Below are 24,784 nucleotides of genomic sequence, written 5' to 3'. Positions count from 1 at the left end.
TCAAATTCCCAGCCAATTTGTAAGAAAATTAACACTGGATGGAAAGCGTTTTGGAGAACAGATTGACAACACAAGTGGCGCTGATATCTGCTCAGTGTTTGAATCAAGTAAAAATAGGGTTAGGATAGAATATGTAGTGCAATGAGTCCAGGAAGGGAGAAGGCTGGATGGGATTTTTATCCTTTCCCCCCCTCCTTTTGTGAAAGACCAGGAAGAATTCTCATTCTCTCTTTATCCCATGCTGCTGAATAATTTGGGCCAGCTGTACGCTTATTAGCACCCTTTGAAAAGATCAGGTTTGGTTCTATATTCATCTCTTTGCTCCTTTCCTCCCACCCAGCTCAGCAACACACTCGATTTCCTATCTGTTGTTTCCTTCTCCAGAAGGATGCACCTGTTTCATTTGTGGGAAGTGATAAGTGTGGATCAGTTGAGCAGAATCTCTCCAGGTACTGAAGTGAATGGCACTGGCCTGCTGGTGAGGAATCATGATATTCCCAATGTTGTTTTGGTGCCCATTTAGAGGTGGAGCTCTAAATCATCACCTAATTGGCATATGCCAAAGACTACCAAATGATGATTTGCAATCATAACGTCAAATGTAATCCAAGACAGTAACTATAGCAACCAGGAAAGCTTCCTGGGCCCCATCAGTTGCTGACGTAAACGTGAAGCAGACTGACTAGTGCACTGTGACCAATTTTTTTCAGAGTGGAAGGAATGGTTTCATGAGTGGGAAGGGAAGGAGAGAAAGCTGTGATCGTTCATGCAGGAGAGATGGTAATGAGGTGTAGGTGGTTGTGAGGGAGTGGGATAAAGGGAGCTGAACGTTAGAGAAGCAGGAAATAGAACCTGATTGTTAGTTACTAACAGTGATTTCGGCTGTGCACTGCGGGCAACGCTGCCCTCTTACCGCCTCCTGAGACTGCGATTTACTCATGATAGTAAGCAGAGTCTGTAAAAGTACATCCAGGAGGCTCTCCACCATCATCTCAACCTCCTCCACTACATCTGCCTCCTACAGTGAGCAGTAAGAAAACAGACAATTAGTAGCTGAGGACAGAAATGGCAAGCCAAATGTGCAGCTCCAATCACGCCAGGAACGGCCTTCATGATGGGACTCTGATAACTTTAGAGAAGCTCAGGAAGAATTGTTACTGTCATAACCATAGGAGTAGCCTAAATTCCTCCTTACCTGTAAGGGGTTAAGAAGCTCAAGTAACCTGGTTGGCACCTGACCAAAGGAACCAATGGGGACAAAAGATACTTTCAAATCTGGTGGGGGGAGAAGTTTTGTTTTGGGTTCTTTGTTTCTGTGGCCATTCGCTCTTGGGACTAAGAGGGACCGGACATCAATACATGTTCTCCAAATCTTTCTGAACAAGTCTCTCATATTTCAAACTTGTACGTAACAGCCAGGCAAGGCGTATTAGTTTATCTTTGTTTTCTCAACTTGTGAATTTTCCCTTTGCTAGAGGGAGGTTTATCCCTGTTTTGTTCTAACTTTGAAACTAAGGCTAGAGGGGGTTCCTCTGTGCTCTTTGAATTTTCTACTACTCTGTAAGATTAACTACCAGCCTCAGTTTACAGAGGTGGTTCTTTTACCTTTTTCCTCTTTAAATAAAATCCTTCTTTTTAAGAACCTGACTGATTTTTCCATTGTTCTAAGACCTAGGGGTTTGGGTCTGTAGTCACTTTGTAACCAATTGGTGAGGATATATGCTCAAGCCTTCCCCAGGAAAGGGGGTGTAGGCTTGGGAGAATATTTGGGGGGAACAGGACTCCAAGTGTTCCTTTCCCTGATTGATTGATAAATCACTTGGTGGTGACAGCGATCCCAAGGCAAGAAAGGAATCTGTGCCTTGGGGAAGCTTTAACCTAAGCTGCAGGTCCCCACATCTGTACCCCAGAGTTCAGACTGGGGAAGGAACCCTGACAGTTACCAAAAGAGATTCCTGGAGATGGAGGTTCGGAGGCAGAAAATAAACATCGCCCTACATAGCAGACACTGTCATATGACTGCAATGTTATAATATGTGACTTCTCACCTCTTCCCTCCCTGATAGAAGGATATTGGAACACATCAAAAGATATAAATTAGGGCTGTCGATTAATCAAAGTTAACTCACGCGATTAACTCAAAAAATTGTTTAAAAAATTAATTGTGATTAATTGCACTGTTAGACAATAGAATACCAATTGAAATTTATTAAATATTTTTGGATGTTTTTCTACATTTTCAAGTATATTGATTTCTATTACAGCACAGAATACAAAGTGTACAGTGATCACTTTATATTTTTGATTACAAATATTTGCACTCTAAAAATGATAAACAAAAGAAATAGTATTTTTCAATTCACCTCATACAAGTACTGTAGTGCAATCTCTTCGTTGTGAAAGTGTAACTTACAAATGTAGATTTGTTGTTACATAACTGCATTCAAACAAAACAATGTAAAACTTTAGAGCCTACAAGTGCACTCGGTCCTTCTTGTTCAGCCAATCGCTAAGACAAACAAGTTTGTTTACATTTACAGGAGATACTGCTGCCTGCTTCTTGTTTATGTCATCTGAAAGTGAGAACAGGCATTCGCATGGCACTTTTGTAGCCAGTGTTGCAAGGTATTTACATCTCAGATATACTAAACATTTGTATGCCCCTTTATGCTCTGGCAACCATTCCAGAGGACATGCTTCCATGCCGATGATGCTCATCTAAAAAAAAATCCATTAATTAAATTTGTGACTGAACTCCTTGGGGGAGAATTGTATGTCTCCTGTTCTGTTTTACCCACATTCTGCCATATATTTCAAGTTATATCCACCTCGGATGATGACCCAGCACATGTTCGTTTTAGAACACTTTCACAGCAGATTAGACAAAACGTGAAGAAGGTCCCAATGTGAGATTTCTAAAAATAGCTACAGCACTCGACCCAAGGTTTAAGAATCTGAAGTGCCATCCAAAATCTGAGAGGGACAAGGTGTGGAGCATGCTTTCAGAAGTCTTAAAAGATCTACACTCAGATGTGGAAACTACAGAACCTGAACCACCAAAAAAGGAAATCAACCTTCTGCTTGTGGCATCTGACTCAGATGATGAAAATGAACATGCATTGGTCCATTCTGCTTTGGATCGTTATTGAACAGAACCCATCATTGGCATGGACGCATGTCCGGGAATGGTGGCTGAAGCATGAAAGGACATATGAACCTTTAGCACGTCTGGCACATAAATGTCTTGCAACGACAGCTACAACAGTGCCATGCGAATGCCTGTTCTCACTTTCAGGTGACACTGTAAACAAGAAGCGGGCAGCATTGTCTCCTGCAAATTGTAACCAAACTTGTTTGAGCGATTGGCTGAAGTAGGACTGAGTGGACTTGTAGGCTCTAAAGTTATTCTTTTTTTATATTTTTGAATGTAGTTTTTTTGGACACAATTCTACATTTGTAAGTTCAACTTTCATAATAAAGAGATTGCACTACAGTACTTGTCTTAGATGAATTGAAAAATTTCTTTTATTTTTTACAGTGCAAATATTTTTAATAAAAATAAAGTGAGCATTGTACACTTGTATTCTGTTTTGTAATTGAAATCAATATATTTGAAAATGTAGAAAACATCCAAAGATATTTAAATAAATGTTGTTCTATTGTTTAACAGTGCAATTAAGCACGATTAATTTAATCCTGCAATTAATTGCGATTAATGTTTTTTAGTTGCTTGACAGACCTAATATAAATCCCTACTGAGACACCTGTGTACTCCGTGGCACAGTGGGACCAACTTCTATTCCCCTAAGTTCTGTGGGAACATTGCTTTATTTTATCATTTCTTTCATCCCATTCAAACTTACAGAACTACAGTGCACATTTCAAAATACTCATTGATGTGACTTATTTTAAACACCATAGACTTCCTCCTTTGGAGTAACCTGGGATAGTTCTCTGCCCTGTAGGAAATTGTGAACATTTTAAAAAAACAACTGAGGTGGCATTCAAGATAAGAGTATCCGGAAGATCAAAGCTGGCTGTTTAAATCAGCAGCAATTTCTGAAAATAAGCATGATTTCATTGATAATTTTAGAGTTCTCTTAACATTCACCATAAAGTGCTAGTTACTGTTTCCTACAGAACTGCAAGTGACAGGACTGGGTAGGACTTTTGAGCACCACAGATAAGTGAGTTCCAGGCTAGGGTGAAGAAAATTAAACAGTGTCAGTCTTGCTGGGTTTGTCTGAGGTTTTGTGTGTGTGGGTTTTTTACAGCAAGAACATGCTGTAACCAGAATGCTCTGAGTCATACACACAAAGGCAGCCATTCACTTAAGGAATTCTCTTGCTGCTAATAAAGTTAGCGTTCTGTTATAAAAAGATTCACTGAAAAAGATATAGTTTCTATTGGATATATCTCAGATTGTGCTTCAGTAATTTAGTGTTGGAATGGAGAAGACAGGTGGGCAGATTACCAAGGAGCTGGCCTTGATAATGGAGAAGATACTACTGAGGATCCCAGAGCAGATGAGTAACTCCTTCTGCTGTCTCAGATGAAGGTGAATGTGATGAAGAACCACAGGAAGCAAGATTCGCCGGGATTCTAAAATAGGGAAACAAGACTCAGAATTATTCTAGGACAGACCAGAATTTCAGCAACCTTGATATTATCCAAAAACCTTGTATGTGGAAACCGAGGAATTAGTATTAATATAGGATGCCGATACAGTAGAATTCACTTAATTGCCCCCCTGATTGATTGATTGGGATTGCTACAGAAAAGATTTTCAATGCAATGCATTTTAAAGACACTAAACAATTAATTAATGAATGGTACATCTAAATGGCATGCCTGATGACTACTGTGAATGTGCTTGCAAACAGGTGTGAATTGCCATTTGCTAGAATTAATTTCTAGCTGTGTGGCCCTTTGTTCACTTCATGCTGCTTTCACAGCAGCTTAGTGAGTCAAACTCTGTATATATTTAACTCGTAGGAAATTAGCTTATCTTTGTGGGTTCATCACCTTAAGGACTTAACTGTATTCATTGCACAAAATAGTGGAAAGGGTGCAATGTTGGAAGCAGGGAGGTTTTCTGGCTTTTGGGAGGTAGGGCCACATCAGGATTCTTGCCTGCAGTGAGTTCTGATTGGCCCAGACTCCTCAATGCTAGGATTTCCTCATTCCTTCCTCTAGTATGTCTGGCCAATGGTCTTGCCTTCACCAGCTGCAGGGCCCTGCCCTTCCCTTATTCTGGGAAGCCCCTGTAGAAAGGCTGCAAAAGACTCATGAGTAGGGAGAAAATAGAAATCAGCACCAAAGGCAGCCCCACGTTTGAGTGGATAGGTGCAAGGAAAACAGGCCAGTAGCAAAAGGAACACAGGAAGGAACAATGAGGCTTTCTGCTCATTGGAATGCAATGAGGTTAAGAAGATGTAGGGTCGGCAGGTAAAGGAGGGCTTTGGATGCCGGAATCCCTTGTTAAAGAGAGGAGGAAGAAATGGAGAAGCTAACAGAGAGGAGTCAGGTTTACTTAGCTCTTCCTTTTAGAACCCTAAGGAAAATATATTAACCCATAGGGTTAAAGTATTTAAAGAAACAGAATCCATTGCCTGCCAATCAGACAATATCACTGCCCTCTTCTTTGATCTGCTTCACTTGTTTCCCCCTTGCCACCCACCTTAGTAAAGTTTAATCCTCTCTTCCTCACCTTCAAGGCCCTGGCAGACTCAATCCTGGCTTATTGGATCTCACCTTCTATTGTGTTTCCTCTGTCTTTCTTTGGACAAATATGCCAGCATCTAAAACCTTTTTGTTTTCTTCTTCCACTCCTGTCGTCTTAACTACTTTCAAGAAGACCCTTATACATGGAATGACCTCCCCAACTCAGTGCACCAGGCTCTCACCTTTTCCTCATTCAAATGCCTCCAAAACACCCACTTCTTTTATAAGACCCATAAATGTTGAAAATAAAAATGTTCAGATTATATATTTTTAAAAAATCCTTATCTAAAGTGACTCTTTCCTGGGTCTCTCATTGCAGCTCCTCTTTCAGTGAGTATCTTCCAGGCTGCAAGCTTGCTGGGGCAGGGATTGTCTTCATATCTGTGTCTTGTTCAATGCAGTTGTAATAAATAATACTAGACTTGTAGCACAGTGCATTCCTTTGAGCACTGATAATCATAATAATTGGATCACTTAAGAATGTTTTTAATCAATGGATATGCTAGTTAAGTGTATCGTTCTGTGCCTTAAATCTCATGTTTTCTACACTATCTGAGGTCACACTATTTATGGGGGCATACCACATACCGTACACCACATTCTTCTCTGTAGGAAAAGCTCCATATATGTAGAACAATACATACATACACCATAAGTACAACATAGCTAACAACTCCAAGTTTATTTGTATTCTTCACTGAATGGTTCTCCATAAAGTAGCTGCAAAAAATGCAATACAATCCTACTATCACTTTGCTAGATTTACCAGGGGCATTCAGCTGCAAGCGTTACAAATGGCTGCCACTGTCTTACCTGAGAAAGAAAACAGGCGGCTGTCCACAGTGCGTGCTATAGATTGCAGCTTAACTACATCCATCGACTGTCCGATATGAACTGTACTGGGCATGCTTCCTAGAGTTCCCCTCACAAACTCTGCAACTTCCTGCACAGTGAACATCTGCAATAGCTCATCAAAGATAGCAGGGAAGGAATTCAGTAAAGCAGCCTGAAAAAAGAAAATGAACAAGTTATGACAGTTTTGAGTTCTCTAACTACAGAATAGGGATGGCACATCATAGATATATATGTGTGAAATACAAATAAACAATGGTAAAACAGAGTTAAGGGTCTGAAAAAAGCTATTACATTCAAAATGGTGGCTGATGTTCTATCTTTGTAACACCCTGCAGCTCACAAAAGCAAAGCACTTCCGGTATGTAAGCTTTTTGTTCTCAAAGCTTTGCAATATCAACATATTATATAATAAGTTGAGCACAGAGTGATTTTAAAAAAACACAAAACACTACTGTCTATATTATAGCCTCACGGTTTGTAAAATGGTGTTAAACAGATTCTTTTTTAGTCTCCTGTCAAAAAAAACCAAAAACACCCAAACTGGTCCAAATATTTTTTTCTTGATTTTTATCTTTTAATGAAAAAAAGTGCTTCTGAGTTAAGAACTTCTATAAAGATTTTTGCACTGAAACAACTTAATAAGGCAGAGTTACAAACCATTCTGAAAGGTTGTTCATAAATAAGATACTGAGAGACCCTTAAAAGCACCACCATGTGATACTACTGTACTCTTACAACAGTGAGGCAGAGTATTTTTGCATCAAAATAATGCATCATACCATGCAAATAATAGAGCAAAATTTATTTCTGTGATAAGGGGGTATCTTTCGTACCTTGGAGTTATCCCTGAAGGTATCTCTGGACTGGAGGAAGGACCTCAACATAACACAAACAGAACTCTTCATTTCACACTCCTGTCCTTCCTTCCTATTCACTTCTCCATGATGGTAGATAATTCCATGAGCACTCCCAATCTCCAGGCCCACACGCCTGATGTTATCCTTAACTCCACCCATTTACCCCTCATATTCAGGATGTTTTAAAATCCTCTGTTTCCTCCTTTACAATGCATCCAAAATCCCTGTGTGTGTCTTAATAACATCCCACTTGGACTATTGTAACCTCCTCTCTAGTCTTCCCAACAGCTGCCTCACTCCTATCCAATCTATCCAAAATGTCACCACGAAACTCACTTTTTGATCACATCTTCCCCTTTTATGAATCCCTTAACTGACTCTGCAGTCCTTTGCATAACAATTTCAAAATAACTGAACTCAATTTGTTAGGTTCTTTCCAGCTCTGCTCTTGCCTATGTCTCATCAGTGGCTGTCCACCACTCTCCTCTATTCTGCCAATCTTTCTTCCCTCCACATACTTTTTCTTTTTTCCCAGAAGTACTTCTGTGCCTTCTTTCATGCTGGCCCTTAGACTTGGAATGTCTTCCCTGATCCTATATACCACACAATTTCCCTCTTCAAAACACTTTTATCCACAATCCTTCCAACAAACAATGATCCTCTAGCTAATGTCCTTTACACAATAAAAATAAAAAATGCAATTATGAATAAAATAAAACAAAAGCCTTTTAGAACTAACAATTTGTCCTGTATAGTTCATAACATTCTCTATATTCCTTCACCCCTTCCTCCATCTCTCTTGCCTGTTATCTCCCCCAGCATCTTGATTGATCATGTGATCAATTTAGATTACATAGTGGCCTAGAGCTTACAAGTGCCATCACATGCAACATTATTAGTTTAATTAAACGTGTGTATCAGTTTTTTGAAATATTTCAAAAAAATCTCTTTGGAGGCTATTACAATGGCTGTGAATCTCTACATCAGTTTATCTCTGTGATAATCTGATGATTCTGTAGACTAACTTTGGGAAGTCTGAGACAGCCTTTGGGATAATGGCCTGAGATATCAGTATTATGGCCCTGGGTATTCTTGCAACAGTTTGCCTGAAGCCTGCCTATAAATCTATCTTCTGAGTGGGAGGATTTCTGTAATGATTTAGGAAACCTAGTAATAGTTCAATATTATGCTAGATAACCTGCGGGATCTCTGTGGTGGTTTATTAATTCTTAGAAGGGTATGGCTGCTTTCTGTACAAGTATCTGCAATGGTCTGGTATATTCCTCTTGTCAGATCATTGAACTGGAAAGAGGGCAGAATCAATTTCACTGTGATGGTCGGGAAAGGAGCATGGAGAGAGAGATCTCTAACATCCTGGGTGAAAGAAGTGTGAAGGTTTTTTTTTTTTTTTTTTTGCTAAGGCCTTTTTTTGCTAAGCCTCTGTCATGGTTTAATAGCTTTCCAGTTATCTGGGTTGCTTTTTATTCACTCAAAAGACCTAACTCTGGATCAGTGTATGAAAATATAAACAATGAAACAGGAACAGGGCTGTTCTAAATTACCATCTTCACCATTAGATTTAAGTCTTTGCTAGAACATTACTCGATCAGTATTGATATGAAATATTCAACAGACAAGCACTGGACTAGTGTTACTATCATACAGTGATACATGCACTTAAAGAACCTAATCATTATAACAAAAGGCTTGAACTTGTAAATTGCCATTTGCCACAATCATCCTGGTAGAAGCAGAAAGGATGAGCAAGGTCCAAGTAAGTCTTCTTTCATCATTTGTTTAAAATGTCTTCTCTCCCACCATTGCTTCTCCTGACTATTAATATGTTAAGCATCCTTTATAATGAAGGATGCATAAGATCCAATCTCTCTTCTCTTTCAATATTGGATCTATAACATTTTCTTTCTCATCATTGTTTTTCATGACCATGTAGTTATTAAATATATCTTGTTTACTGAAGGATGAATAAGACCCAATATCCGTTCTCTTTCATGACTGATTGGATATACTTTTTTCCTCTCATCGTTGGTTCTCCTGCACAAGTTGACTCACATGTACTGTATTTTCAGTGTTTGAAATCCTACACATTCAATCCATTATCAGAATATTTCACATCGTGAAAAAACCTGAAGTTGTACACTGCACTCCAAGATTATATGCAGGAAAAGATGGATTTGGGTAGGGAAAGGAGAGTCACGGGGCACATCCATGATGAAAGAGTGGTGCAGGCAAGGTGATTATTACTTACAGAATTAAACGACGGCCTTGAAGTACCACCACACTTTTGTGGGGCACATGTCCCAGCTCCGCTCACCTGTCCTCCAGGCTGAGGGGCCTATGGGGCAATGAGGGTCGAGGGGGCAACACAATGGCAAGTGGGAAACAAAAAGTAAACTTTTCAAATATTAAACAGGACAGGTTTTATAAATATACAAATGCCTGAAGTGAAGACATTTCGAAAGACAGTAGTAACACAGGGCAAAAAAGAGAGAGAGAGAACAAACCTGTCCTCAGTTCAGTTTCCCTTATGTATTTATGACAGCCCAAATGAAAAACAAAAGAATGGTTTCCCCAGACACTATTTTCCCCCAATGTCAGTTTCCTGGTAGAAAGTTGCAGTGATTTCTGATGACCCTGGTCCATACTCTTGCTAAGTGATTAAATCAAAGGCTGCAGCAGTGGTTCTCAAACTTTGTCATAATGTGGACCACTTCTCGAGAGAGAGAGAGAGAGTGTCTTGCTGACCACTTTTCCTCCCACTGGGATAATTAAACTTTATTGTGACAACTACAGCAATTGCTTCCATGGAAAATCCTATTAGGACAATATTAAATGTATCTGTAACTGAGAATGTCAAGAACCAGCACGACATTACCAGTCAGCTCTATGCAAATCACAATTTGAGAGCCTCTGAGCTAGGGTATGTACATACAACAAAAGATCCTACTGTTTAAAATGTTAAGTTTTAAATGTTAGTATAGTGATCCTTACAATAACACAGAGCCAGACTATGACATCCTTACTCACACTGAGGAGCGCCTTACTTATATGAACTCCCACTGAAGTCAATGGAACTGTTTGCAAAGTAAGGCACTACCAAACATGAATAAGGATATCATAATATGATTGTAGTCAATCCACCATTGATTCCGGTAGTGATGGTTAAACTGAGGATGTGAATTTTTCTAGGGTTTGCTAGTTAATTACACATCAATCAAAACTTTTCCACTATGCGCAGCTGCTGTGATCTACTGTATTAACTTGAGCTTTACTTTCCTCTGTGACAAATAAAGGAATTAAAATTCCTCTGTGCCAATTCTGAGACATGCTTATGAATGAGACACTTAACATAAAAACAAAAAGAATATGGAATGTCTACTCTAACCACATAACATGACAATATATGTCTCCATTCACTGTAAAACTGCCCAGCTGTTCTGCATCTGTTCACTGTCTAAACTTACTGTGGAACTATGTCACTCATTTCTGTAAAATCAGCCTGTAAAAGAGGGCAAATTATGCCTCTTAACCATCGGATGAATATGTTGCTTGTGCATAAAATAGCTGCCTCTGCACTTCCAGGTGAATTCAAGCATAGAAAATAGCTAACCTGTGTGAAGATGAGAGTCTCTGAGCTCCTGCTGTCCAAGCTGAGTACAAATCTGATGGACTGGAAAAGCTCTTGGATACTGGAGCGAAATTGTTCCTCCTCCATTCCGCAAGTAGCTCTCGAGTAAAGGATCCGAGATTGGACAATGAACTTGAAAAGATATTCCAAGGCCTTAATGAGTAAGAGAGGAATGAGAGTAACACAGAAAGAGAGAGATAAGGGAGCTTTAAAGAGAGCCAGGAAGATTTTAATAACATTATTAGTAATGGAATTCTTCATTCACAGAGAACAGGGAAAGAAAAACCAGGTTGTGTAAATTAAAACACAGTTATGTACAACCTGCTCACAGCTAATTGTTCCCTCCTCACCAACAATCTTCACTATGGAAATCTCTCACTAGGATAAAAGGTGTGTTCTTAATTCAAGTTAACTGAATTAAGGCAAAATACTAGTGAAGATAATGCAGTAGGTAGTTTTCATGCAAGTTAGCCAGTTGAGCTAAAAACCATGGGGGAGCCTAGTCTTTCAGTAATTTTTCTAACATACATGAGAACTACAAACTACTTTGTTTTCAACAGGTTTTACCCCGAGTTAACTAACTTGAGAATACATTTTTTTGTTCCTAGAAAAGACAGCAGTGATGCTGCGACTCCATAGGCTAGCCACTTGAGTAAATACCAGGGTCATGGGTGGGCTTGGATAGCCCCTGCTGCTGCAGCTTCACTGCTATTGGTATTCAAGCTAGCCAGATCAAAGCTAGCTTAGGTATATCTACATGTGCTGCAGTCACACCACTGATTGCTGTGTAGAGATACCCAAGATGGTATAATATGCTAGGCATGTACTTGGGGTGGCTATCCCCTACTGATGCTTGTGCTGCTGAGCTAGCACAGATATGTCTCCTTGAATTGGAAATTACACTTCCAGTTCCAAATGTTCACATACCCTTAGAGTAACAGAAGAGGGCCTACCTGGGGAAAAAACCCTGCTCTTCACTCTGGACATGATGGCCTGGCCTCTCTTTATTCCCTGCAACTGCATGTAGAAACAGCAGTAGGTGGGTGTGTAAGGAGGCAGGAGCAGGATGTGAGGGTCTCTGGAAGGCCATAACTTCACTACCAGCAAGGAGCAGTTTGTACAGTAGCAAACCAACTTCCCTTTTTTCCCAGCTGAGTACAGTTGCAGGGAGAGAGAGGGATTTTTTTTCTCTCCCCCCATATGGCAACTTCTTTGTCCCTATTTAGCGCAGGCAGAGGGGGAATAATCCCCTTGAAATACAGCATTTAACACTATATAGTGAGTGATAATTACTGCTGTTCCAGAGGATTACCCCAGTGAGTTTTTAACAGTAGAGTGAAACTTCACAATATGGTTTGTATAGACTAGGATAAATGGTGTACTTTAAAAATGTGTTTGTTAAAATACTTTAACATTTTAAAAAACATTGATCTAAACAGGGCGACTAGCTGTATTTTTATGATTCTATAATTCTCCGTATCAAGTGGTAGAGATGGACTCTAGGGGTGAGCTAAGTGTCAGTGTAAGAAAAAAATACTGTCATAGTGCACCCTTTATTATGCTAACCAGCCCAGCATGATCAGCAATAGTAATCACAGGGCTCTCAGCTAGCTGAGAAAATGGGTAGAACTGAGTGCCAGTATCCCATATGAAAACATAGTGCTCTCCATTCTGATCACATGGAGTTCACAAGCAGCAGCAATGAAATGTATTTCAGGCCTGTGCCATTTTGCTTCAGTAGGCACCTCCCCCTTCCCTTCAGTCTTCCATTTTGGCATGGCTGAAGTAGTAGCTGAAGTGCTGTTTGATGCCATCCTCATAGTCTGGGTACCAATAGCTACATTGTCTAAGTAAGCAAAGAATAGGTTGGATCCCCACAGCTGGCACAGAGACATCATTAATGTCCCTATTGGTGAAAACTCTTCCTGCCTGTCACAAACGGAATTCTTTAACATTCTCACATCATGCATCTTGCCTGGTCAGCCAGTGTGAGTTCCAGGACTTGCTCTCTAAGATTTGCCACAGCCAGTAAGACTTTTATATTTGTAGAAATCTGTGAACTGATTTTAAGGACAAAGAATTGGGAAATGAGATTCATTAATAGTCCCAGCACAGCTTGAGAAGTCGGAATGTTCAAAGTCCTCCATCATCTCTGGAACAGTGGTAACCTTGATCACATGGGCCAGTTCAACTTCCTTTTAATTTACACCTCAATACAACATAACCCATTGAGGAATACCTCACACCAAAGAGCTCCACCAGGTGATAATATTCTACTCTTGATCAGTTTTCAGATTGCTATTGCAACTTTTGTCCACAGGAACATCAGCTCTCATACAGTAGTTTTGCATTGTAAGTGTAAGTCTGCTGCCAGGTCCACACACAGAAAGTCAAAATTGGGCTTGGTCATCCACATGGGTCTCAGTCACTCACATTTGGTCCAGACAGCCACAACACTGTCTCATCAGCACATAACATGTGACCTGACCCAGAAACCACTTTTCTCATGATCCAGTTTGGAAATATAACAAACCTCTTCATCTGCATTTTCCTTACACTCAGAGCACTCTGTAAAGATTACAATTTCTGCCCTGCTTTGCTTCCAGGCTGTCAACTACCAAATTCCAGAAGTTGGAGGATGCAGCAATGTGAAGTGACTTGAAATTCTCCATAAAAGGGAAAGGCCACTGTGACCCAAGGAAGAGGATTATAGGATTTGTATATGATGTTCCATAATCCTCTATGAAAAGAGGTTTCGGAGTAGCAGCCGTGTTAGTCTGTATTCGCAAAAAGAAAAGGAGTACTTGTGGCACCTTAGAGACTAACAAATTTATTTGAGCATAAGCTTTCATGATGAAGTGAGCTGTAGCTCATGAAAACTTATGCTCAAATAAATTTGTTAGTCTCTAAGGTGCCACAAGTACTCCTTTTCTTTTTATGAAAAGAGCGGTTCTTAAAAAGACCCATGCTTCTGGGGGCAGGCTGCTATGGCTGCCCAGAATGCCCTCAGGGAGTTAGGCAGAGCACTAGGTGTGCATGCAAACACATGGCTGTGATGGCAGAAAAGCTGGTGCATGGACACCAACAAATTATATTAAACGTTATAGGCTCAGTTGCAGCGTGTAAGGCCCTTAGAGAAGTAGAAATTAATTGAAATGCCCTGAGACCTTCTGTTTTCTTGAACACTATTATTTTGGAGGCATTGTCTGACAATTAACAGAGACAAAAGGGACTTCAGTCCCTAACTGGAAATTAAGTTTCTGCAAGTTTGGTCAAGCCAACAAGCGGCAAAGGCAAAATGAGAGAGAGAGAGAGTGTGTAAAATCAGATCCATAGGCATCAAAGCCCTCTGCTATAGTCTTCAAATACTCAATGAATCTGTCTGTTTTACAGCACAGACACTATGAAGCACAAAAGACTGGAAATCCAGCTTGAAGGAGGTGGTAGGGAACATTTAAAGCAAGGGAAAGACTGTCAGACTAGTACAGAGAAATAAACAAAAAGTAATTTTTCAGGAATAAAGTACATTTTCTTCAAGTCTTATATCAGTCCAGTGATCATAGGGACTTAAAGAAGTAGCAACTCAGAAGTGCAAACTCTTCGTTGGATTATTGCTTGGTGAAACCTTCTACCAAAGGCTACATAGACCATTATTGCTACCTGCATCATTTCAGGTTGCCTATCTCTATACAGATGCTTCACATAGGTCCTGAACTGAAGCTACTGTTCAGGATGTAGACACAGAAATGAACTCTAAAATGTGAAGTCAACAAATGGACCTTGACCTTATAGGCCTTTGACATAAAACTATCCATCCTTCATAAGAAAATGAGGATTCAAAGCCTGATCTATGTCAGAGCCTTAGAAACAACTTGTTTCTCTCTTTCCACAGTTAATGAAACATCTGAGCCTCATTAGCATAAATGTGAAGGTGTATACTAGCTGGAAATGTCATTTATGGGAAAGGAAGACATATTTCTGTTTGCCTGTCCCAGAATCTGTTGAAAAAGGTTGGACCTGCTTAAGATGAAATTATCTATCTGAGGACCTGTCAGCGAAGCCAACTTTCATTCCTCTGGGTTCAGCAAAGGCCAACTGAGAGAATTTTGTGTTTCTCCCCCTAAAGAACAACTGAATTCCAAATTCAATGGTCTTTCTATAGTAAACCTCTTAATCTTGGTGACTTTGAGTTCTTGCTGTTATAATATAATTATAGTAAAAAAAAAGTAGCATTTTATTTGTTTTCTGTGGAACTGAACTAGTGCAAAAACTATTCCTCTGGTTCACACACAGGATGGGAAGCTGTGTCTTCCTTCAAAATCATGCTCTGTTCATTGACAACTGATCCATGCTCTGTGGGATGGTATCTGTCAACACCACGGTCCACTCAAAGGCCCATTTACTATTTTCTTAAAATATTCTAGAGCTTCATCCAGTCTGTGTCACTGCCAGAAATAAAAACCAGAACTTCAGACTCCCAGTCTGTGCTCTAACAACTATAAAAATGTTACTTCTATAAAGGTGAAACTTACTACTGTGCAGAGGGCCAGCACAAGGCCAATGCCCCCACAAAATACCACTTAAATCCACAAAATAGGGTTTTGGTAGGAGTTAAGGAGGCATAGACCTTGTACTAGCCCTCTGCACAAGGGTGAATTTCACTTTAAGATTAGAATTTGGGCAGTTTTTGACAAAGTTGAAATTTGCTCTGGACAAATGAGTACTGGAAATCTGTTCAAGATCAGGTTTCATGTGCCTTAGAGCAGCCTCAGCTGTGTAGAAGCCACAGCCACATTGAACATACATGCATTTACGACAAACACATACCCTCATTGCTTCCTGGATATGATCTTGTCGTACAAGCTCAGCTGACCGGTCCATGTACCACTTCAAACATCGGATCAGTTCTCTAGTAAGAGACACATTGACAGAAACATCAAGCAATTATCTGAAAGTAGCCAACCCTGAAACCTTCTGGGTTTTTTAAATGACTTGGCAGTTGTTTCCTTAAACAGCAAGAAATGAATATGCTTTCTTGTTACACTCACTTTTAATAGTTAGGCATATTAGTCTAAATAACCAAGTTTACAGTAACGACATATACATTAATTTAAATGTAAAAAATTTCTGACACCAAAAAATAACTCTCCCTCCATAACTAACTCAGATGGCAAGAAACAAAGAATCAAAAAGGGGTTATAACAAATCACTTCAAACAAAGAAAATAATCAGTTTACAGAAAATAAAATACATGTAGTATTTCTTTTTGGCTAAGCAATCTGAGTAAGGGTCTTATAGATAAGCAATTTTCAGAAACTGTTTGAAATTGGAAAAGACCAACTTATGTAAAAACATAGAGAAAATACCTTCACCTAATTTCCTAAAGTGCACAAAACTGTTTAGAATGCCCTGAAGTATTACATATGCTTAAGAACAAGTTTTTTTTAGACACCATCTCATCAGAAGAAAGTAGAAGTGCTAACAACATTTTCCTAAGATCAAAGATGACACTGATTATTAAAAATTCTGAAACTGTTTTCTCGTCCTTCTGAACTTCACTGTGCTTTGTGATTCCCATACAGTTTCCAATCTATTTTAAAAGAACATTTTTAATGTAACCTATTTAAGATTTTTTTCAATACACTATAGCTTGAGTCCCCTATAATACCAGGGCCAAGAATGATGGAGCTGGAAGATTGCTGTGTTCACTTTATTTTGACCCAATTTGGGAGCCATTAAATTATGCACAAGAAGCAATCTGGAAGAAAGGTAAAATACAATCCTGTCTGATGATTGCTACTGCTTTCTAAATCTGACTCATGAAGTAACATTTCATTGTAATATATTGGAAAATAAGGCTCACCACTGTTTTGAGTGTTAATGGAAATTAATTTTCTAATTCTCTGTGGAAATGAACTTTCTGCCTTTAATCTCACAGAACAGAATAACTTGATCTAATCTGAATACTTGCCCTCTTCTCTAATGCCTTTTCCTATGGCTAATTTCAAAGAATAGGTGATTTGCCTCCCTAAATGGAGGCTATTGGTCTTATGCCAATGGATGCATTCCTGATAAGAAATGTAAGAATCATTTCCGTGATCCCTGCTTAAGTTTCATGCAGGCCTCAAGTAGCCAGCATCCTTCTAGTATAGGAAGGGTGGATGCTCTGTGGGGCCCATCAACGCAGCTTCTAATTAGTTACTGCTGAGTGACATGAAGTGCTTCCTCACTTCACAGCATTCCGAGCCCCTGCAGGCTAAGACTGGGACTAGGACCAGCATGACATTCAGCAGCTTTTCTCTGGGGTTAAATTTAGAAGTCATGCTACAAAATTTTTCTCCAGAATGTTTGCTTTTGAATACCAGATATACTCTGCTAGTGTAAAAGTTATAACTCTGGTGCCTATACCACTCAAAAGTCTGAGTGTTACTGTACAAAGTGATGACAAAACTCAACCTACTTGTAAGCCAGTGCTCCTGCAAAGTGTTTCTGAATGTACATATCCATAACAGGTCGGAAATGGAAATATTTGCTGTCACGCAGCAGATTTATGATGAACACCTGCAGAAGATAGAGAAGGGAACCCATAACAGAGCAAACTGCACACGTCACCAGGGATTAAATGAACAAGCTAAACAGGCTAACAAACAGGTAGATGATGGTTTTTTTTCATATGCAGACAATGGAAATGCTCCTCTTTGACTTATTGTTTGCCCCTCCCATACTGATGGATGTAATCCTTCTCTCCTCATATTTTGGCTATGGTTATCCTACTCCTTGCACCCAATAAAATTACAGGGGTAGAACCTCCAGCTGAATCTCTCAGACATTTTAAGGTAATAAGATACTAACAATAAGGCATGGTGGTAAGGTAATAAGAGCATGGGAAATACTGACCACCAGGGAAAGAAAAGTACTCATTAATTGGAGTGGGGCTACTTACCAAAGACTGAAAGACCAACAGGCCATACTTTTCTGTATTGTCATCCAAAATCACAAACAAAGTGTCTAGAATGTCTTGCAGGAACTGAAATGGCAGGAAGAGACAGAGAATTTAAATCTACAAATCCTGCTTACATTCAAGAGCACTGCTTTTATTCTCAGATGTGACATACTTTCCTATGCCTTTACCACCATTCTGCAGGAACAGACCACTTTAAGATTTACCCATAGTAGGTGTAAGAAAAATTACTTATTGCCAAGAATGTCTCCCGTCCTTTTACAAAGAACAATTATAAAAGAAAATGACAAACACAAAAATTATTTTATTATAAACTATTTTCATTTAATTTACTAGTGTTTGCCTTTCACTGTCTCTAGGCAGATCAACAGTATTGCCCAAGACTGACAAAACCGTTCACTGTTCTGCAGTCCTAAAAGCATGTGAGATAGCATTCCACATCTGATACAAGCACATCCACTGATTCACAGTAAATAGTAAGTGTTTCAAGACATGGTTAGTACAAAACAGTTGTATTTTACGGGACAGAGATTCAGGGTGGTTGTTGTTGTTTTTATCAAGTATCTGTGCAACAATTTAGCTATACAATGCCAGCCCCTTTTGTCCATGACATGGCAGGTTGCTCAGTGTGCTGATCTCCCACTGCTTTCCATTTCAATAAATAGGACCCACTGGAGAAGAAGATAGCGAAGTGACAGTGCTATAGGGGAAGCTGATAACTGGCATTGTTGGCTAGCTTTGTGCAATCTATTCCATCGGATTCTTTGATGCGGAAAAACAAGAAAAAAAACCCATAATGACTTATGAAGTCCCCCCAATAAGATACAGCTGTCCCTGAATGGCAGTGAATTCCAGAAGGGAGTCAGTCACCACTTCACTTGGAATATGTTAAGTCCACATATTTTTTTAAGCTTTCCTAGAGAAAAATTCTCCCTGTGCAGACCCTAGCTGTACTGCATTGAAGACAAAATTTATTCTCAAAATTATGGAATTTTGTGAAGAAGTCAAATATGGACATGAAGGAGTAGGCTTGTTTTGCTCATAATCATATAAGGCAACATTCAATACGTAGCATTATTCAAAAATGAGTACTTTTAGAGTGGGCAGGTTTTTTGGGTTCACTATCCCAGGGGCCAAACACACCTCCTTCCAATTCTTAAATTCTGCAAAATAAATTGCAGGGAGGGCTCTCTGCATTTCTGGAACTAGTGGAAGGGACAGCCACTGTCTTCATATCTAGCATGGATGTGTCCTTCTCCAGGCTCACAAATGTGTGAATGTATTCTGAAATATCATCTTTGATCTGGAGAAGCCTGGGGCATGTAAGATAACAGAAGAGTTGGAACTCAGCACAACAGAGATTCCCATACAGAACAAAAACAAATTTTGGCAAGGAAAACAAAACCTTTTTCATTTTTTTGCAAAATGAAATTGTGTCTAAACATCTATGTTTGGACTGAAAAGGCCAGGTTTTCAATTTGGGGTTTCTCTCTCTCTCTCTCCGTGGAAATGACAAGAGAGTCCACCCTGAACCTCGCAAATGTTCTTGTTAAAAACTTCATCAAAATACATACATATCTGTGAAACATTTCAGTTTTGGTGAAACAGCTTACTTTGACGAAAAAACATTTTGTCAGAAATGTTCTGACCAGCTCTAATTTTGAGGCCTAAGGAGAGATTTAGAAAAGCGGAGAGAGATAAAGAAGGCCTCCTGTAGATTGTGAAGAAGCAGTTGGAGTCAGGGTAAGGGAGAATGATCTACTTGCTCTGAAGGGAAGGATTTGGGCAAGACATAGAAGAAAAGAAACCTAAAAAGTTGAAATAAATTTGATTAGCCATCTGGCATTTTCTGAGCCTATTCAGGTCCAAATGCTAAAATTTTTGAGGTTTGTCAGTCATAACTAATAGCCACCAGGTTGTTGCTTTGTGAACAAGCAGAGCTGCATATTTAGCTCAGAAATCAACTCGTCAACTGGAGTTTCAGTTCCATCATTGCCTCCACGCAACTAATGAATTTTTGAGTATTCTTGTTTATTTAGGAAGGGAGTTCAGAGACAGCCACCTTTTCAATATTTCCACACAAAAAACATGGTTAATTTAGAGGTAAGGTTGCTTAACTGTACTTTCTCATAACAATGCAAACATTAAAAAACAAGGAAATCATAAGTTAAGGCAACATTCGCCCCAAACACAATAACGGCCAGAGACCCCTTTTACAATTACAGACAGGAATCAAGTTTGTACCCATTCATCCTAAACACACAGGCTGCAGACCCCCAGCAGACTAGACCTGAGAGTTCTCCCATAGCTCCTACAGGCCAGAATGATAGGTGCATGTTATATAATCAGATAACAAAAGACCATCCGGGTTATTTTAATTCATAGATATAACAAGGAAGATTTCCTCTCTTTCATGGTGCAGGAGTAAGAGGGGATAAGGAGGAGTTAATTTCCAGTACAGAAACTGGAGTGCTTCGAGATATTTTGCCCCTACAGGTGCACACGTGCCCATGAGCTTTTGATCAGAGATTTTTCATCCACAGTATCTGTGGGTCCCACCTGCATCATATGCATAGTCATGGTTTGGACTGAGGGAATATAGGAAGGGGCACAAATCAATAAATCAATGACGAGTTAATGATGGAATTATTGCTGCTAGGGATACAATCCTGAATCTCTGCATTTTTTTGTAAGTGTTCAGAGTCCAGGTTCAGTCTCCATCCCCCTTTTCTCTTGGGAACCAGGAAGTAACTGGAGTAGAAGCCTTTTTAGGTGAATCTATGAGGAACCAGTTCAATTGCCCCCCAGCAGCAGGAAAGATTCTACCTCTTGCCCAGGAGACCCTTGTGGGAAGGGTCCCTCAAAAGGGACGAGGAAGAGGGAATGGGGCTGAACTGGATGGTGTAACCCGACTATAATAATTTAAGTAACCATCTGTCTGATCTGATGTATTCTGGGAGAGATGTACATCACAGAGTGGCAATTGGGCAGGGTGGTGCACCACAGGATTCATAGTGAGATGATTTGTTACCCTTGACCAAATGGTCAAAATGAACAAGAGGCTGTACCAGCAGCATCGAGAGAGACCTGCAAAGAAGCTTTGATATCATCTGGCCTTTGGAGATGATGGTTTGAAACTGGTTCTTCTGGTCCTGAGGCAAGTGATCAATAAAATGAGAGAATTTCCTATAATGTGCGTAGTCATATTTTGACAAGGCACGATAGTTGGCAATCCTGAATTGTAGTTCAACGGAAGAGTAACTCTTGCAGCCAAGGAGGTCCAGGTGCTTAAGATCCTGGTCATGAGGAGCTGATTTGAACAGCTCCTGTTTCTCTCATTAACCACGTTGATCACCAGAGAGTTTGGGCAGAGGTGGGAGAAAAAGGTACTCTGAACCCTTGGCCAGCACATAGTACTTTTTGCCAGCACTCCTGCTTGTAGGTGGATGGTAGCCAGTGTTTTTCAAATGGCCATGGTTATCCTGCCTGGAGGAGAAGTATGCAAGATATGCTGGGGTTCCTGTATCCTCTCTAGGGGAATCTGTAAACTCTCAGTCAGCCTCTTTATTTGTTCTTGAAAGACTTTCAAATCAACCATGTAGGATGGGGGAAAGGAGCATAACTGCCACCTCTGGAGGAAAAGGATTTATTGGAAGGTAATGCCTCTTCTGCCCTTGGCTCTTGTTCTTTCAACGGGTCTTCCTGGAGAATAGGGTCCCAGTGCCTGCTTCTCTTGATAGGTCCTCTTCTGTGAGGGCATTCTATAAAATCAGTTAGCATAAGGAGCCCAAGAGCTCCAGAAAGCCCATTGTGGAGGTGTATAAGGAAAGGGGAAGGGAGAGTAAGGGTGCTCCTGCCCACATTGGCAGGTTGGAAGCTGGCTAGTTCCAGGGGTCCTGTCCTTATGGTACACTGCTGGAGAGGGAGGTTGGAATGGAAATGTGGTGGAATCCTGGACAGAAATGTCTGAGTCCAAGGAGGTGTTGCCCCCCTGTATCTAACGGAGAAACTAGGAGTGTTGGTACTGTTGGCCATGTCAGTACTGGTGGTTGTGTTGGTACTGGATTCTGAGTTGGAACCAGTGGCTGACTTTTAGTGTGGAGGTGCACAGAAGCTGGGCAGTATGTCAGGACAGGTGGGTGCATTGGTACCAGTAGGAAATCCCTGTGTACCTCTAAGTACAGCGGATTCAGGCTGTGACTCAGAGAACCTCATGATAGAGGAAACTGGTTGGTATCAGCAATTCTGGACACTGCTCCTCAAGCTGAAGTGAGTTGAAAGGTACTGGATACAGTATGGATGGGCGGTCCATATGCTCCTTATGCACAAAGCCTGGATTGGGGTTGGTGTCATTGGGTTTGGAGGGCTCCAAGAGTACCGACAATCGTGCTGAACAGGGCTGTTGGTCGTAAGACTTCTCAGTATGTGTGCTGGAAGTCTTGTTCATGAGTAGCGACATCTTGATACCAGAGGAGGTAGAAGCCTAGTTGTACCCATACTGCCTTCTCAATCCCTGGCCTTTGGGGTGACTTTCCCCTTCTTTTAGAAGCCACATATGGGCATAGTGATATCTGTTCTTTTTAGAGGACTTTGAACGCTCTGAAACTACCCTTTCTCTGCTCACCGGAGCCAAAGTCGTCACTGGAATGCTCTGAGAGGTTGATGCCAACGTATGCAGGGGGAGTCAGACCCTGAAGTGATGGTGGCTCTCAAGGACTGCTCCATAAGCAGTAACTTCAGTCTGTCCTCCCTCAGCTTCCTGGATCTGCTCCTGAAGCCAGAGCAGACCTTACACTTTGATAGGATGTGGGACTCTCTGAGGCAGCCATAATGCCCGTTGCCAAGGGGAAGGACCCGTGGCAGGTCTGGCAGGGTTTAAAACCCAGGTTTTTGGGCATAGCCCACGGAGGGAGGCTGCAGAAAAAGGACGTCAAAGGGCAGAGGCCCTTGCTGTGAAAAACAAAGGGTGGGGGAACCTCCAAAAGCACAGCTTGTACCAAGAAGAAACAAAAATAATAAAATAAATGGTCAGCTAGGTGTGCTAAGCTAGCAGACACCACAATGCTCCCTCTCTAGCTACAGGTGGTTGAAAAGGAACTGGAGCTGCAGGGGTCTGCTCCTCGCTAATATACCATTGGTCCAGAGCACAAGGATGTGTAGGGAGCAGGCACAGACATGTGGACACTGCTAGCGAAAAATCTCTGATAAAAAGTGTATGGATGTGTGCCCACGTAAAGTGGAGCCCCTTTGGGACAATAACTCCAAGAAGAAGCTGTAGTTGGCAGGGATAATGTCGATTTACTGAGTGTTTCTGGAGTTTAGGATTTTTGAATTACAGTTTTTTTAAACTCCCAGCTTTCATTCATTTATTTTCTTAAACTTGTCTAAATTCAAATATATTAAATAACTGCAACATTCTAATGCTGTTATAGATTAATGCGTAATGTTCAACGTTATCTCAATCTTTAACTTTTTTGGTGAAGGAATAAAGCAGAAACATGACTTTTCCTTATCTACACACTGAAAATATATATACACAAAACCCTGAGCCCCCTAAAAATACCAGGTACATAACCTATCAGATAACAGTCATATTATCTGGGCTTTAAAAATTGACAGCAGAGAGTCAGTCACAGGAAGGCCTCTTCTGGTTTGCTCCCTCGAAGACACCGTTATCATAAAAAATAATTTTCCCATCAGTAAGACTGACCATTAGTTGACTCAGTACCTTAACAATTTCCTCGCCATTGACATGCCTCAGTCTTCCTAGGATATCCATTACACGGTCTGGGTAAGCCTTCCATTTTAAGAGGGCAAGCAAGTCCACTGCAAAATGACACAAGAAAGCAACATGCACTCTGATATACTGTAAAGCACAAGGACACTGAAGAATGTCTAGTACAAGCACTACATGGCTAGGTTACTAAAGTTCAGAATCAGTATGACAACAATAGAGGGCCAGACTGGCCACTAAAAGAAAGAAAGAAATGTTTCAGTTTCCACTGCATGTTTTGATCTTGTCTGTGGTCTCAATCCTGCTTTTCACGCAATATAATGAAAGACTGAAACATGGCATAAGTTTAAGTGAAGCCTCTAAAATACTAACAACAGTTCAAGAATCCTTCCCATAACAAAAGCTTGTGCGTTAGAAACATGCTCAGAACCAGTCAAAATTTATAAACAAGTAAGGTAGGAAGAAAGTCACCCCCAAGATGTGATAGAGATTGAAGAGGCGATACTTGTTCCATGAATTATTCCTCACCTCAAAGAGAAAACCCAAGGAGTAAACCTCAGAAACATATCTTACATTATTGCCAAAGAAATGAATGGTGTTTAAAAAGTAAAGGTTGTATCTCTCCCCATTTTGTCTTGATGTTGCATTGTGGGCAGTCACATTTCACCCTTTGGTGCCTCTGAGGACTTGAAGTAAGCAACATCAAGCCTTGATCACAGAAAACTTCAATATAAAGCCCAACAGAGTTAATTTAGAATTGAGTAAACATGCTAACTTTGAATTTATTATTCTCATGAGTTTAATCAGAATTAACAATGTTTTATCCTAGCCTTTGTGCCTCTATTTACAGAAATATACATACTATCTCTGTTACAAGTTAGTATGCTCATTTCCTTAAAAAACCCTGTCTCTACTCATTCCAGTAGCAATGAAGCTTAGTAAATATAAGCACAGCTAGCATTAAACCATAGAAAAAAGGAACATTATATTGAAAAAACAGAACATGT

General features: G+C 40.2%; 1 protein-coding gene across 6 annotated transcripts in view; it reads right to left on the bottom strand.

Moving 5' to 3' along the window:
- The window catches only part of DOCK3 (dedicator of cytokinesis 3), a 628,721-nt gene that overhangs the window by 93,408 nt on the left and 510,529 nt on the right, over window positions 1-24,784 (bottom strand). For all 6 annotated transcript variants that reach the window (XM_074958290.1, XM_074958294.1, XM_074958289.1 and 3 more), the window contains exons 19-26: window positions 23,772-23,869; window positions 18,026-18,109; window positions 17,543-17,643; window positions 15,910-15,991; window positions 11,065-11,235; window positions 6,538-6,730; window positions 4,475-4,602; window positions 872-1,018 (exon numbers count right to left, since the gene is read on the bottom strand). In XM_074958290.1, coding sequence (XP_074814391.1) covers window positions 872-1,018; window positions 4,475-4,602; window positions 6,538-6,730; window positions 11,065-11,235; window positions 15,910-15,991; window positions 17,543-17,643; window positions 18,026-18,109; window positions 23,772-23,869 — 1,004 coding nt within the window. The remainder of the gene's footprint in view (window positions 1-871; window positions 1,019-4,474; window positions 4,603-6,537; window positions 6,731-11,064; window positions 11,236-15,909; window positions 15,992-17,542; window positions 17,644-18,025; window positions 18,110-23,771; window positions 23,870-24,784) is intronic.

This window comes from Natator depressus, chromosome 7 (assembly GCF_965152275.1).
Source record: "Natator depressus isolate rNatDep1 chromosome 7, rNatDep2.hap1, whole genome shotgun sequence".
Classification (NCBI taxonomy): domain Eukaryota; kingdom Metazoa; phylum Chordata; order Testudines; family Cheloniidae; genus Natator; species Natator depressus.
This window is presented reverse-complemented; position numbering and strand designations above follow the sequence as displayed.